Consider the following 16,658-nt stretch of genomic DNA (forward strand, 5'->3'; position numbering starts at 1 on the left):
CTCATTCCCCTCCACTCAATTTCAATCCTTGAGTCGGTGCAAAGTTCTCTGTTTACAAGCGAATTGTGGCAATGGGGGAACAGACGGACTGTAGAAAGAATCCCAAGTTTTTGGTTAGAAACATCTGGACGGTATTATGACATTATTGTCAACTACTTTTGATCGTATAAAAACTGATTTTAGAAAATCAGAATAAAACAGCATCGAAATTTAACTTTTTAGGTTCAAAAAATCTAAAATTAAGATATGACAAACATTTCAGCACACAACAATATAACCCTTTTTTCCAATGGATCCGGTTTTAGGCATGACCAGGAACCACGTCTTCGGCAAAGCCTCGCACGAGGTCTTCTGACAAAAAGGGGAAAGTATCTTTTCACCTTGTCAGATTCTTTCGTATTTTTATCGTTTACCACAACTACAAATTGTTATAGCTATGTTTTCACTTTTCAGTTTTCATACTGCTATAAGATATTCAGAAAAGACTGGCATTCGCATTTCCTACTGTTTTACTTTTACTATGAGCAAATGGCAAATGGAAGTAGGCCTGTCAATCGGGTCTAACAAGTCGAATTTTCATAAGTTCAAGTTAAGATCATTTAATTTGGAACATATTTGGATTTCGGATTATGAGTTTCGGATTCATAAATGTGAAACTCATACTCAACTCACATAATATTCGGGTTGTGAGCCTTAATCAGGTTTAGCCCAAGTTCACTTATTACTCCTTAATTTTCTTAATACAATTACTATAACTATTAAGTTGTAAAACTAATTTAACATTTACAAGACTATAATATTAAAACTAAATATGAACAAATAATAGTTCTTAAAAAGTATATAAACCAAAAAATTTTCAACAATATTTATATTTAATTAGCCCAAAATGCATGAAAAATAGTAATAAAACATGCGATCATAAACCAATATATCTTTAAAAGTTGAAACTTTTTTATAATCTTGTTATTTGAATCCAAACATGCTTGATGATTTGTGTTTGTAGACCAAAAAGAAATCAACCAATATTATGCAAACACAAAAATTTACTCGACCAATAAAAAAAAGTTAGAGATTCAGTTATGCATTACTAATATTGGCTCTCAAAAAAACTTATGAAAAAGTCTTTAAATGTATTTTTGTATTTTGCAATTTATATATATTTGGTATTTAATAATAATATATTTAGATATATAATTATACATAATATCAAAATATAAATATTATATATATAGGTAATTAAAGAATCGGATCTATATCGGGTTTGAGTCTAATAAGGCTCAAGCTCGACTCACATTTAATTCGGATCTATTTTTTAGATTCAATTTCAGACCGACTCACTAAAGATCAAGTTCATTGACCTTTTTATTAGGTCAAACAAGCCGAGTTCGGGCTGGCCCAACCCCATTGACAGTCTTAAATGGAAGGGATCTATTTGCTTGATCCTACATTTATCACCCTTAACAAAAACCTTGAAGAAAAAAAAAAAAAAGGCTTACACATAATCAACTAATCCAAGAGAATAAAGAATTTCTCTGATATTGATAAGCCTAAAATGAAGGGAATTAAGGATGGATGGAAATTCCCAATTCCACTACAAACACCACTTACAAAACAAGCTCTCATGGCCATTCATCAACAAAAATGGGATCACCCGTCGCGTACCTCCATCTCTACAATAATCAGAACAGGAAAAACAAATAGAATCTAGCTAAAACTACAACAGTTCATCAATATACACTCTACCACGAGACCATATCCATAAGTCAAATAAAAAAGAAGAAAGAAACAGGAATATAGTAGACTCTAGACACGAATATTTCTGCAATCTGTCTCAGAGAATTTTTTGTTGCACGGGTGATAGATACATCTGCCAATGAGTTTCACCATTCAGAGGAGTAGTTCATTTCGCCTTGAGCTTGCATATTGTTTCAATTGGAGCCAGCCCACAAGGAGCTCAGTCTAGAAGCAAGTTTTGCACTCTTGTAGTCATCTCTAAGTTGAATAAACCTGAGAACCCATCCAATTTATGAGTCGATCTTGTAACATGATTCATAACACAAAAAGAATATGTGGACAGGGCATTGATAATCAAACTTTTTATATGATGTAAAACAACACCGCACTAAAGAAACACTTGCATATTAGACCCAAGTATATGCAGCAACCCAACAATGTTAGTATATAAATTTAATAGTTACCATCATCTCACATATACCTTCAAAGAAAATCAAATTGCACCTAGAATTCTAATATACCTGGGAACATTTGCGGCAAAGTGATTATATCACATTCAAAAAATAAAATATCCTATCACAATTACCTTTGTGCATCTTTTCTAATACTTGGGGTTCCCTCAAATAGACTGGACAGGCTTTCAGGAGCAACGATAAAGACATTTGCCATGCTGGTGAGAAAACTTTTCATTAGTCAAAATGGATAAGTAATTAAAATAGGTGGTCTATAGGTACATCAATGAGACATCTGCAACTCACATGCCGAGCAACTCAAATTTCTCGTCAACTGGAGGAGCATTGAAACTGCGGACGAACTCCCCATACTCTGTTATATCACGCTTTAATCGCAATCCTCCACTAATGAAGAGAAACCAAAGGAAATTGGTAAGCTATCCATGAAAACAGGGGCCCCATTCAATTAAAAATCCTTAACCATCTCTATAATGATTATGTACTTATTTTTATCTAAAAATGATGAGGAAATACTCATTTAATATTTTCCTGACAGTTTATCATTTAACATGTACAGATACCATTTTCACGAATTATTCTACAAATTCAAACATTAAAAAAAAAAAGAAAAAGAAAGAAAGGATAGGGCAGATAATATTAACACTTCTTTAACATATATTTTCCTTGTGCAATAAATGCAATTTCCTACAATAACAGAGGCTTGAATATACAAGTTGTGCTTGCAATGAGATGTGCATCGTGTCCTCTATTTAAAAGTAAACATATGAAAACAAATGGAATCAAGAAATACATTACCATATACATACCATTAGACACACACAAAGAAGAAGACATCTATTGCCAGACAGAAGAGTTGCACATATAAGTGGATTCTTAATTTTTTTTTTTAAAAAAAAGAGCCAATAGCATATCAGGGCAAAGATTACCTAGGATTAAATGTAAACTTCTGCCAATGATTAAGCAGACCCTTGTGCAAGCGATTTCCCTACAACATGACAAAGATGCCAAATACAACCATGTCAGGACATCAATTCTAAGGAATAAGCATGAGAAGAAAAAGTTTTTTTTTTAATTGTAATTTGAGATGGATCACTCAATGCAAAGTGCATATCATCACCATTATGGTCAGAGGATGGAAATTTCAATCTATTCAAGATGTCATCTGTCATTTCTATAAGATAGACTGCTAGTATTATGCATAGATGCATATATATGTATACATAGCTACACACACACACACACACTCTTTGCTACTATATAGTGCTACGAAAAATGTATGCTCAGCTACAGCCATAGGAGATTAGGCTTTATGCATTAACCAAGATGAGGAATGGTTTCAAACCTTCCAGCTGTGAGTGTGACAGTTTTTATCTTTGGGCATTTGCTCCATTACTCCATAGTTTTGTAACATTGTTTACAGTACTGAAAGTTGACTTTTCACCAAAAAAAAAAGAAGCTACAGCCATAGCATAGCCTGGCCTAACACCGAAAACCTACTTCCATCTATCAATTCTCACCCCTCCAAGTTTCATCAGGCACACTTTACCATTACATAGAGCCAAATGTTCAAAACCATATTACCACCTGTGGCTTGCATCAACTATTAACTTCGGCTCACAGTTGCATCTTAGATTTTTTTTCCTAAGTAACTGGCAAAAGTGAAGAAGAATTGGCGAACCATGCAGGGAAAACAGGGATATTCTGAAGGACAAAATTTATTTTGAGCAACTTCAAAATTTTAACCAAAGATAATGGAAAAAATCACACGGGTGCAGACTGTTCATGTCTATTGTTTCTGGGCAAGACAGCCATGAGAATCAGGACTTAAAAGTATGATAAAGGGGAAAGGAAATTTTCCGTACAAGTTCAGTCAGGAAAGATTGCTTGTTAAGACCTTCTAGCGCAGTGAATGCAGCTTCAAGCACGCGTGAAAGGTAGGCCACCACTCTAGAAAAAGGAGGAGATGTCCGAACCTCAGTTATTCAGAGCAAAAAATGGACGGGTATTCAAACAAACATAGCAAGTATTAGCAAGTTCCACAAACCTCGTGCAGGCATTTGTTGGCCGATGATCAGGAGCAATCCCGTCGTCAGGTGATCGATAATCTGTTGCTTTTTGCTCAGCTGATAGTAACCGCTCCACCTGATAAGAGTTTTAAAGGTGAAGTACCTTCATGACTAATGTTGAATAGTTTTAATGTTTTTGATTCACCATAAAGCTTCACAGCTAGAGTTAAAAAATGCGATAACTGAAAAGACAGCTAAAGTCAAGCTCAATAAAAGTAGGAACATCATCTATAACTGGGAAATTAGTCTCTGTTTGGGATTTAAATAAAAATAATTTCTCAACAAAATAAGTAAGTTTACAAATCAGGTGCTAAAATATGTCATATTCTGCTTGATCTTCTTAAATTGATAATACATGTGCCTTTCTTTCTTTATTGTTGTTTGTAAGGTTTATTTTGATGATCATAGCAGATTCAAATACAAACTAAAAAGGGAGGAACATATGTGGCCGTAAGCTACCCTTATGCATGTTTAAACTATTAAAGATACAGGCTCCGTTTGTCACACCTATTTTAAGAGTGTCTTAGAAAGACAAATTTTTGCCATTACACCACCTACAGTAATTTATTAAAAACACCCCAAAACACCAAAAAAATTCCTAAAACACATTAAAAAAAAGCACCACCGCTACTCCCTCCTCCTTTCTCACTGCCCTTCTCTCTTCTCCATCACCTTCTCCCCACCCCTCCCCCTTTCCCCTCATCCCTTCTCCTCTCCATTCCCTCCACTTCCTCCTCCTCCTCCCCCCCCCCCAAAAAAAAAGGGAAAAAAAGAGGAAGGAATTTTTGGAAGGGGGGTGGGGGTAGCAGGGAGGAGAAGGAAGGAGGGGAGATGGGGAGGGGAAGAAGGTGATGGAAAACAGAGAGAGGGAGGAAAGGGGGGGGGGTTTGCTGGGATTGGGGTAGGAGAAGAAGGGAAGGAGGAGGGAGAGGTGGAGAGGAGGGGAGTGGTGGCGGGCGGGGAACGAGCGTAGAAGGGTGGCTGCTGGTAGTGGGAAGGAGGAAGGGAAGGGTATTAAAAAAAGAGAGAAAAAAGTTGTGTTCTGGACAAACACCCAAAAGAACTGCACTAAGCTACAGTAAAATTTTAGACAAACACCCAAAAGAGACCATACAAATAGACCCACATAAACCTAATGAACTCGTCATTTTAAACTGTAGAAGTTCCATTTTCTGCAAAGTGGATATTAATTTAAAAATGGACAACGAGATAACTAGGACAATATATTTGAGTCAATTAAGCTCATCTCAGATAGCATGTCAAACAAACTAGTTCTTTCAGCTTCAGAAGCTACATCAATTATGCTACACATTTAATTAAGGAATATCAACTACAGACCTCAGCCATGACCGTTTCAATACATTGCTGTAGCCCTTTATGTACTGCACCCTCTGCACTTGACATAGCTGTTGCCATTTCTTCACAAGAAGCGGCATGAGCACCTTCCACTGGTAATAAAAGCCTGGAAATAGAGTTCGCAAAATACTGCATGGGAAGAATTAGTTCAACAAACATGTTTGCAGAAAGAAGATTTACTATCTGATACTACTAGCAACAATCGAACATACTTGCTGGACAATGGCCACACTGCTTCCACAACGTTGCACAGCCACCATGAAAGATCTGAAACTGCTTTCACCAGCAGCAGCAGCTGCTTCGGCCTATTATAATCAATGTTTTGTGTCACCAGTCCAACTTAGAAATTGAGCAGCAATAACTTTCCGAGATATATAACTAGTATAACTATACCACAAAAGGAAAGAGCTCAAGTAATTACAGCAGAAGCAGCAGCAGCAGCAACTCTTCGACTAACACTTGTTCCAATTACAAACCTTTCCCTTAAAGCAGCTGCTTCAGTAAGACTATCTCTAGCCCTTTCAAGTCCTTCAGTTATGTATATACTCACCTACCCAAAATACAGGAGAGCTTAATACACCCTTGTTACAAAGGAAACTCTAATGATCATGACCAGAAAATATCAAGAAGTGTAAAAGGAAATCAGAAAGCATACTTGGTCAAGAAGGCATGTGAAAACAGCTCTGACAATAGCTGCAAGTGCTGCAGGCTGCAAGATAACCACTAAACCATCAACAACCACAACAACAAAACAACGACTGCTGATGTGTCATTTCCACAAAGTCACAAGAGGAGTTCCCCTTGCTTAGGTGATTCTAAAGAAGACTGTAAAGTACAAGGTAATCTTTAGATAAAGTTTCATAGTGCCCTAGACTTAGCACCATATAGGTCAAACATATCAAAGCTAGAATGTCCTTCGCAACAACAGTACAGGCACAAGTCCCTTGCAAGTGCTAGTATGTGGCTGTGCCTGATCTTGGCTAAGCAGTGTGAGATGCCAGTGGCAATTAGATGATAAAAACATGAGGTGCCCACCTGCAGGTGGTTAGTACCTGTGGGGCAAACAAATTACACCTTGATATGGCTTCTTCATTCCACCGCACAAACTCTGTCACCACAGTAACAGATATCTGCTGGTGGGTAGAAGCAATTGAAGCTCCTTTTGTGCGTCCAATTGTCCCAGTTGATTCAGATGATTGCTGACATTCAGCATGTAGTTCCTCCAACTATGCAACACAAACAGGAGTTGCATTATATAGATGCATGAAAACAAAGAGTAAAATGAGAGATTCCAGAAACACTGCATGAGCAATAGACAGAAAGACGTGCACACACACACACAAACACAGTGGTCCATACCTTTGTCTTGTAGAGTTGTCTGAGAGAGGCTTGCTCATATTCGATATAGATATCTTTGTGGGGAAGAAACAGAGATTCTGTTAGGCCTGTAATAAAAAAAAAACTGGCTCAGTCCATGAACTCGAAAATTTACCTTAAAGTTCCATAACTACCAAAAGGAAAAACTAAATAAGTTCAACTAAAGATCCATTGTATCTTAAACCCAAATGGGAATTATCTTCTATTTCCCCTTAGGGCCTAATCCAATAGCCAAATTTGTCCCACCAAATTTTAAGTGGGCATGGCTATGAGTATGGAATTGGCCTTATTGCTACTAAAAATCCTTGGCTACAGTTGGAAACTATGTTGTTCATCTGCTAGTAGGATCAAATAAAGAAAAGCCAAGGACAAACATGAACCAAAAGAGAGCAAACCAATGACCTACTAGAGTTTAGTCATTCAGCATACTTTAAACACGAAAAAACAAGTTTTTTGAACGAAAATAGTTGCTAGATCACTAGGAAAACCACTGGAACTCGATCAGCAACAGTGCCTTGTGCTCATATTGCCCCATAAACAGCTTAGAATTTAACCAGTCCTGCTTTAAATAAGTGTGGTCTCAAGTAGAAGTGGTAAGTGTGCAAGTGTTTGTACCTTCGACATCCAAGTCACCACATCCCACACCACGCAAGTCTCTTGCCAGCTCCTGTGTCTTCTCATATGCAACTGCTAGCAATCTCAGATACTGAATTCCCAGGCAAATAAAAAAAAAAAAAAGGAGGTCAACTCAGAGCCATTCTAAATTCAACTAGGTGATTAAAGATAGTAAATCAAGTAGTTGACTCACTAATATAAGTCCACCTTCTTCCATGGGAGGTGGATTAACAAGAGATGGTTTGTCCAAAAGTTTCTCAAGAAGTTTCGGAACTCGGTCCTCCAATACACGCTGCAGACAAGAATAGAAATGAAATGCTATTTGAATAGGCTATATCTCCTGCTTACATGAACTTGCTAGATGAATTTACATAAGATGCACTAATGCCGGAGTCCAATCTATTATGGACAATCAGTAGTGAGGTTAAAATTCTTTACTTCAGAAATCATTCATATGTTCCATATCATAGTAAAAAGCGCTGTGCATTTCATTGATAGAGTCAATAAATGGTCGGTCACTTCTCTTGATGAAAGCGAAGACCAAACTTCCAGAAACACAAGCTCCGTATCCTAGAGAGAGGACACCATAAGATAGAAGAATAGCCAGAAGAGGAGGATATCAAACCTGAACCAATATTGACATGACATCATTTGGAGAAGGAAACACAGCAGTAATGGTAGCAGCTTCCTTGCGCACCATATCTGTAAGTGGTTGTGACCACATCAGATGGAAGTTACCTAAAAACTTAACTTGCATTATGTCGAGAGCGGTTATTCCATACCAGTGATTTCTTTGTACAACGAAGAAAGGCCACGTGCAACATTACTAGGACTAGGCTGGGAACCCTGGTCACCAAGAACTAATCTGGCATCTTCATTCACAACCTCCAAATCAAACATTGGACGAAGTCCCACATAGTGTTGCATGGCGCTAGTACCCCTGTTGAACTGCATGCCATTTTAAATTCATCAACAGCACCCAAAAAAAAAAAAGAAGGAACATTTGGACAAGATTTTACTATAAATTTATCTCTTCCGGCCGGAAATGCTGTCTCAAGAACAGTTGACAGACAATTTTAATCTAATTGACAGATACAATATCAGTACTTCATATCCATGAAAACCAAAATCTTATTCGTTAGAAATAATGGAAAAAAAAAGATCTAAATTAAAAACAGAGCAGGTTACAAGCAGTTCAACTGGTTGCCACAAACCACACATCAAACAAAAGCAAAATCAAAAAATCAAAAATAAAAAACCAGACCAAAGACGGAAGGAAAGATATATGTTGTTAAGTTTATGTCCATTATATGTTTTCATTGCTTTCCCTGTTTATTTTCTTATCTTATGTTTGTTTGGTTAAAAAACGTATGGGGCTGTAAGGTGCACCTAAATATATTGTACAGGAAAGTGCAAGTGTGGAGGTATGGTGCATGTAGGCAGTGCATTATAGGACCAAAAAAGTATCCAAGAGAAAGTGACTCCATAAAGAAAGGGAGCAAGAAATGGTTAGGAAGGTGCAAAGGAAAGGTTGAAAAAGGTGTTCATAGTGAGCAGGATAGATCAGCTACTTATTTTGCCAATACCGAAAACTCAGCATAAATGGGAAAGTAGCCAAAATGAAATGAAAGGTACCAATCCCTTTGCTCTTTTTCTCATTTCTTGTCCAAAGATTCGTGTAAGATGCACAAAATAAGACACAAGGAAAGTGAGACCCTCTAGGAATATCTCCCTCGACATGATGTTGTAAACCCACACAGTAGGACCGCTTGAATATTTGCTCCAAACACCAGGTAAATAAGGCACCACCCTGTGCAATTAACATCTCTTTCATAGATTCACTACCAACGACCTAGAATGAACCATGTTATGCCCAAAAATTTCGTTTCCATCAGGCAGGTAGCCTGGATTTATGGCTATGTAGCTTTAGCTACACCTGTACCTTTGTCAGAGCATAAGAGGTATTTAAGGGACCAAGAGATAATACTACAAACCAACACATCACATACACACGCTGCCTCAACATTTTGGATCAAGAAACAATCCCAAAAATCAACATATCCTGTAAATGGTGCTTGAACATGTTGGATGAGAGCCCATGCTAGTTGCACTTAGGCCCTAGACAGTAATCTGTCCAATGCAGGTTACATTCATTAAAGAAGCCCACTGTTCAATGGCTGATTGGAACATCAGGCCTGTTTGCTGCTTATGTAGTCTATTTCTCATGCCATGCCGATCAAGCACCACTACCTACTGGAGAATAAGTACAGGAGGTTGCAAACGAAAAGCAGAAGAACTAAACAAATGCAAAAACTAGTACACAATCACAAGCAAATCTTAGTTCTTTTTCTTACCCTCTTTCTCAAAACAGGATTAAAGGGCAAATAAATGAGTTGATAACAGAAATAAGTAATCATCAGGTATATCAGGAAAAATTAGCACCATTTACCTGTGACAAAATTTTGGCACACTCAGCCATCGTAGACAAATCCCTTTTTTGTGATGCTGCATCGAATCGGGACAATAATCTGTTCTCCAATTCTGCAGGGCATTAAAGCACACATTTGGCACAAAACTAGACATGGAAAGAATCTATAATCAAATTGCAAATTTAAATAATTGAGACTGTTCGAAAAATCCTTCACTGTTTTTCTGCCCTATGGGATGACGACTTTTAATTCTCTTTCTACTATTTTATTCCCAAAATCTTAGATGGTCGCATTATTGTGCCATGTAGAACTTTTTCGTAAAGCTTTGGCACTTACAAACCAAAATTACTTCACACTTTGAAGCACACTGAGGCACATTGTTGTGCTTCAACAAATACCTCAATGTCGTTGAAAGCCTCAATTTAAATCGTTTTGTCCTGCAGTTGGGAATCAAACCAACGTTCACATTTGCTTTTGTCACATCTTCTCAAGATATTTTCGTTGTCATCCAATTAAGCTACTAGAAACTTATTCTCAACATGCACTCCACATTCTTTTTGGCAATCTCGATGCACATAGGCAGCATCCCAGCAAAACTAATACTATCTATCTGCCTACTACTTTCAGACACAAACAAGAAAGACCATTTATTCGTAAAAGAAAAATGAAACTAAATTGGCATATTTCTCAAACAGTTTGCCTCTAGGATTGAATTTTGAACTTTACCCTAAAAAAATACTACTTTAACGGAGAAATTGCATTTGCACACTAATAACACCCTAAGCTAGATGATATCTGAAAGTCAACCATCAAACTGTCTTCGATTTCTCCTGAAGCCAGAATCCTCAGTTTCTCATTTAGGGGGATTAACATTTAGGATGGTTAGCAGATAGTTTAATAATGTTAGCATAAACAATTTGGTTAAAATTTCCATCACATCAAACAAGTTCTATTAGAACATGTAGGTGTAAGAGCACTATATTAAACACTTACCATTACAATAATCTTGAAGATTGGCCACTGCAACTTCCAGTCCTCTGCTTGCTGTTGCATTCCCCACAACTGATGGGACAGTGACTACTTGTCTTCCTATATCTTCCTCAGCAAATGACCCTAACATGAAACATGCATATCCACAAAATTATATCATACACTCAAAAAACTCCAAAGGAGTTTCCAAATGATCTTTACTTGTGTAGCAGTATAAAACCCCGAGATGGGATCCTCAGATCACTGTTTTAAGACCAAAAACAAAAAACTCACTCTATCTGTCTTCCTAGCTCTTCCATTAAACATAGAAAGCGAGTCTCGTATTCAGAAATAGGTACAAGTATATTTAATAAATTAACACTAAATAAAAACAGATACTATACATGTATGGTAATCCTAAAAAGTGCACACATTAGCTAACATTCTTCTAAAACAGCTCGTCTGAACCTATGTTGTCTTCGCTAATATCGGAGTCAGAAACATATTTCACAACAATTATTTAAGTTCCAGGGTCTGACACCAAGGGATGATTTTGAAGAACTCTTAAACTGATTACTTATTAGAATTTCCCTCAAGCAAGCTAACAATATGAACGGTGGATTCTATGGTCCATAAAACATGCATATTCAAAAGAGCACAAACTAAAAGAGACAAACACGACAAATCAAAAACAGAAGCCAAGACGAGATTGGAAAGAAAAATACATCCAGATCATGACAAACAACCAAGCAGCATTTCTGGTGCCACGCAAAACATTCAGGCAGGAATAGGATGAGGCAGTACCACCAATTTAAGAAAAGTAGACTCCATTGGGGAGTGGTCACCCCACAGCAGGAAAAAGGAAAAAAGGAAAAAAAAAGAAAAAAGAAAAAAGAAAAGCAGGAACCTGGGGAACCAATACTTTCATCAAGACAGTTTTCTCCATATTGCTGTGTCAGTTAACCTATTTTCAGTATAATACATAGTGATGCAAATGGCGCTTGGCCTGGGTCAGACAGAGGCATAAAGGACTACAACACAGTTTAACATAGTCAAAACTATTGTCTCAACCTCCAAAACTATTGTCTCAACCACTTGATGCATCTCTTGTATTCTATAACCTTCATAATAATATACTTACACCAAAGGTGTCTTGATCAAACAATATTATAATGTGAAAGAAAAATGATGACAAGTTCTCAACAGGATAAATTTTTGTATAGGTCCTGGCTTCAGGGAAATAAGTTCCAACCACTAACCAAAAAGTTCAAAGAACAAAGAAAACATTCAAAGGCACAGCTAGTAAGTAAGTAGTTTGAACACTAAAATTTAAGTCAATGTAACAAATTCTGGATGACTTTGCTGATCCAATAGTCAAGTAAACTATTATGCAGAATTTAATGAAGTAATAGGTTCATCAGCATTTGGTAATCTTACTTAATTTCTGTGCAATAGAAGCAGCTTCAGCAACACGACTATCATCAGAGAAGAGAGGAGAAAGCTCCATCAGGTCTCCTGGACTACTATTGAACTCCATTAAATACTGCAGTATGAGAATTAACGAGACTTTGTTAAGGTTTTATAAGCCATGGCAGACAAATGATTCACGTAATAGAAACAAAAAATGGAAATAAGCTAAATAGACACCTTTATGAGCTCTATTGTCTGACTAGCAGTTTCACGCTGAGCATCTGCACTCTGACAAAAGAGCATCTCAAAATCAAAACATGTAGACACCATGAAATCAATCTAATTGTACCAACTAGGTAGGGAAGTAAATATTACAGAATCTTAGCTACTTGGAACTGGAAAAGTCCACTAAGATAGTTTTTTGAAAAAATGAACAAGAACAACCAAATAAGGTAATAAAGCATAAGGCAGACATTACCTGTAAGTGGTCACCAATTTTTGCTGCAGTTTGCCCAACACTAGATATCCGTGAATCCAACCTAGCAAAACTATTAAACAAGCCATCCACACCTTTCTCAAGCTGCAATTTGTGAAAAGAAATGGAATCCATATGTGTTTCTGATAGCACTCAATAATTGTTAACATAAAAAAAGAGTACCAAACATTCATAGTGGTAGGAAAAAGGCTAGGGCTGTAAAGAAGAAAAGAGAAGCCAATTGAGAAGAATAAAGATGAATCTGCTTTACTGAGAAAAGACAAGGAAAGCATATGGTGTGCCATCCTAAAAATTTCCCTAGACCTCCTACGTGTATGGCTTTCTCATTATAAGGGACACATGAAAATTCTTTTTTTTTTTCCTTTTGAAAAATTAATTCTCCTCTTAAGCTAAAATTTAAAATTAAGGGCTTCCAGTCAGCTAGCTTTCATCTTAAGCTAGTGGATATAAAAACTTTCCTTTCCCTCTGCAGATTTAAGAGCATAAAAAAGGACTTCGAAATTTTGAGTGGTTTGCCTGTCTAAACTAATCATATTTACTTTTCCCAACAGAAACAATAGGTTTAACTGGTACAGACCCAAAGTACTTAACTAGCATATACATCCATCAAAATATAGCAAATTGTCAAAGTCTTACTTAAGGTATCCAGGAAAACTAACCTCACCAAGTGTCTTGCGGTGCTTAGAGTCTTGGACAGAAACTTCTTTCTTGAGATTGTGCAGTTTCCCATCAATCTTTAAAGAAAGGAGGAAAAGATATTAAACAGATTGTGATAGATAACAAAGCAAAAGTATATCCACTGGTTCAGACCCACTACCTGCTTTCTAAGATCAATCAACTGTGTACAGGAATTCTTGAACAAAGACAGTAGAGCATCAACCTCAGGAAACATCGGACTCGACTTTCCTGCATCTGATGGAAGTCGTGAGCTCCCATTTGGCAAAAGATCGTTAGCAGTGATATTGCTATGGCTCTCTGCTGAATCTGCATCCTCTTCTTGATAAGAAGGCAGCAGCTCATTAACTAAGTTGCCGAACAAGGCATCAAAAGAGAAGTCCCCCTGCATACCATAATAAGCATGGTGCTGGCCCTTGTTAGCTCTTTACGTGGACACACACTCAACCACTCAATGAAGTGATGCTTCAGAAGTCACCTTGAAGTCATCGATGTCTAGAACAAGTGGATAGGAGTCAGCAGATGAAGATTTTGTAGATGTTCTAGCAGTCCTGGCACCATCTCTACTTTCTTTCATCTAGTGCAAAAGAGTATACAAGCAACTATTAGTAGAGACCTTTAATACTAGATCCTCATTTTCTTCATCTCATTTTCACCAGGGAATCCATCTTCCCTCTTGCTTTGTCCCCCTTGCTCCATTATTAGGTCTTAGATTCAAAACTTGGTATCACACTTGATCAGGATGAAACACAAGTAGCACAATTGAGGAACTCAAGATATACGACCCAAATCCGCAGATATCCCCCTTAGCAAGAGTGGTTTTGGAATCTAACCATATTGTGTATAGGCTAGCTCAACCCAAACTAGGAAGAAACAAAATATATGGGTCATATAGGGACCAAACTAAATATTTCATCCCTTCATAGCATCCTGAGAAAATAGATGGCGTTTATTACTTGGTCTAACACTCAAGCGATGATACAAGTACACATACTCATAGTTTGTTGATAAGGCTAGTCCCAATCCAGCTTTTAGTTGGGGTTTCTGAGAAAGCTCCCCATGCATGTCTTCATTAGTTAAATGCAATACACTTATTAGTTGTGGTTATCTCCAGCTTGACAAAACTCATGAAGAATGGAGTACCGCAACACAAGCATTTCCAACAAGAACAGATGAAGTTTATGAACCAAGGAAGAGAATCCACAAGATCAAGCAAGACGTGTTAAGCTGAAAGTGGTATCCTTATGCAAGAGCCGAACTTCTAGCAGGAAATTTGCACTTTGATGTCCTAATGATAGTGCTAAGTTGAAGAAATTAATGGAAAAGCACAGAATACACTATTTTTCAATGCCTTGAGCATCAGAGACACAATTACATATGAGGTAAGGTTTTCAGAATGAGATTCTTTCTGCTCTTGGAAATAAACTTTGTCAAAAGATAGAGAGATTCAGAAGAAGGCTTATGTAAAATCTCAAGGTGCATCCCCTTTTTGGATTACCTAACAGAACATGGCAAAAGACCTACTGAGATCACGGTCCGAAAAAACTCAATTATTTCCACTTGACACAACATTGTAGACATTTATACACCCTAAAGAAACCACTGAGGGAATTAGAACATCAGATACTACCTAACTTGCATTATGCACTATGTTATACCAGGAATTTACTATAGAAGAAAATAGTTGCATATAGCAGAAAGAATCTCAAACGAATTTCAACAGAACTAAAATCAAAGCAGGTCCTAATAATTAATCCAAAGTAACAGGACCCCAAAAAAAAAACACTTACCTCGCCCACCGGTTACAATTGTTAACGTGTGAATCCTACAAGAAAGTAAAGTATAAACACAACGATCAATTTCTAACTGGAATTGAGGAGAAAGCGAATGATCAAATTGGGGATCGGTTAGAAGGTGAGAGAGATCAACGGAGATCAGAAAGAGCAGGAGGACGTTGAGGGGGAAGTAATTTTGGAGGGAAGAGATCCAAGGCATACCTTTTCTCACCGGTGGTGCAGTAACACTGGCGGAATCCGGCGGTGCCGAATGGAGGCTGCAGGGATGAAGAAGGAACTATTGAAAAATCGAAGGATTCCCTCAATTGTCAAGCAAATACGTACGACGGCTGCCGATTTTGCTGAAAAGTCACTTTTTTTTTCTTTCAATTCCGGTTTAATTCTGCTATTCTCTTTTCTTCATTTCCCCATTTCCCAAATTTGGAATCTTTACCATTCCAATCCAGGGCTCAAGTTTCTTTTTTTAACTCTTTCGTTTCTCCGGAAACGAACAAGCGCAGTAATAATGCCTGGGTTTTCCCGGCCCCGTCACAGCTCACTGTTTCAATTTTGTCGTTGTTATGGAGTGACTCTCTTATTTCCCTAAAATATTAGTAAAAATATTAATTTCTTATTTTCATATTGTATAAGGTTGGGTTCATAAATTTTTCATACTACCTCATTTAATTACTATTAAATCCAGAGTCTAATTAAAATAAAGAATAAGATTCTTGAATACTATCAGGCTATTTAATTAAATGAACTAGTTTATGTTTGTATTTTCCTTTAACCTTTTAAAATTGGTGTGATTATTAAAGCAAAGGGTAATTACTTTTATGATATTTATCATTTAGGGCTATCTTCTTTTCTTTCTTTTTTTTTCGGTAGAAGTTAGGACTATCTTCTGTAATGTTTGAAAGATTTTTATTTAATTATTTTAGGATGTAGGTTTCTTTTCTTTCTTTTTTAGCAAAATTGCTACCTCCAACATTGAAAGCTTAAACTAGTTACCATCTTTCTATGTGGAAATGTCTTTGCCTTTCTCTTTAAGCAAAAGCGACTTTCACTATAAGCAACTTTCAGTGGAGAAGGAATGGATTGAGTGATTTGAAGATGAAACATAGGTGAAAAGTTTTAGGCTCAAATCATTTCACCTACACTAAAAAACAACACATATGGATTCATAGCAAACACATAGTAGTAAAGGAGAACGGAGGGGAAAAAAAAGTAAAATTCGAAAATTTTTTTTGTTCGCAATCACAAAAATCATAGCAAACATCATG

General features: G+C 36.9%; 1 protein-coding gene across 3 annotated transcripts; it reads right to left on the reverse strand.

The window, feature by feature from the left end:
* Nucleotides 1-1,507: 1,507 nt before the first annotated feature.
* Nucleotides 1,508-15,940, reverse strand: LOC113706727 (exocyst complex component SEC10b). Of its 3 annotated transcripts, none has more exons than XM_027228679.2 (26): nt 15,598-15,940; nt 15,391-15,425; nt 14,079-14,177; nt 13,743-13,985; nt 13,585-13,659; nt 12,908-13,009; nt 12,667-12,717; nt 12,457-12,562; nt 11,044-11,163; nt 10,071-10,162; nt 8,404-8,569; nt 8,247-8,323; nt 7,815-7,913; nt 7,622-7,712; nt 6,989-7,074; nt 6,682-6,855; nt 6,285-6,338; nt 6,051-6,179; nt 5,842-5,934; nt 5,612-5,758; nt 4,252-4,349; nt 4,070-4,154; nt 3,134-3,192; nt 2,493-2,591; nt 2,321-2,404; nt 1,508-2,007 (listed from the first exon to the last, which is right to left on the reverse strand). In XM_027228679.2, the coding sequence occupies exons 3-26, from the start codon at nt 14,175-14,177 to the stop codon at nt 1,929-1,931; spliced, it is 2,508 nt and encodes an 835-aa protein (XP_027084480.1). In that variant the 5' UTR covers nt 15,391-15,425; nt 15,598-15,940; the 3' UTR covers nt 1,508-1,928. The 3 variants fall into 3 exon arrangements, 2 of the variants coding, with proteins under 2 accessions (XP_027084480.1, XP_071918675.1); XM_072062574.1 differs by having other exon boundaries at nt 14,079-14,530; nt 15,598-15,749; XR_011820411.1 differs by lacking the exon at nt 1,508-2,007 and having other exon boundaries at nt 2,332-2,404; nt 4,102-4,154.
* Between the last annotated feature and the right edge of the window lie 718 nt (nt 15,941-16,658).

This window comes from Coffea arabica, chromosome 8c, assembly GCF_036785885.1.
Source record: "Coffea arabica cultivar ET-39 chromosome 8c, Coffea Arabica ET-39 HiFi, whole genome shotgun sequence".
In the NCBI taxonomy this organism is placed as follows: Eukaryota; Viridiplantae; Streptophyta; class Magnoliopsida; order Gentianales; family Rubiaceae; genus Coffea; species Coffea arabica.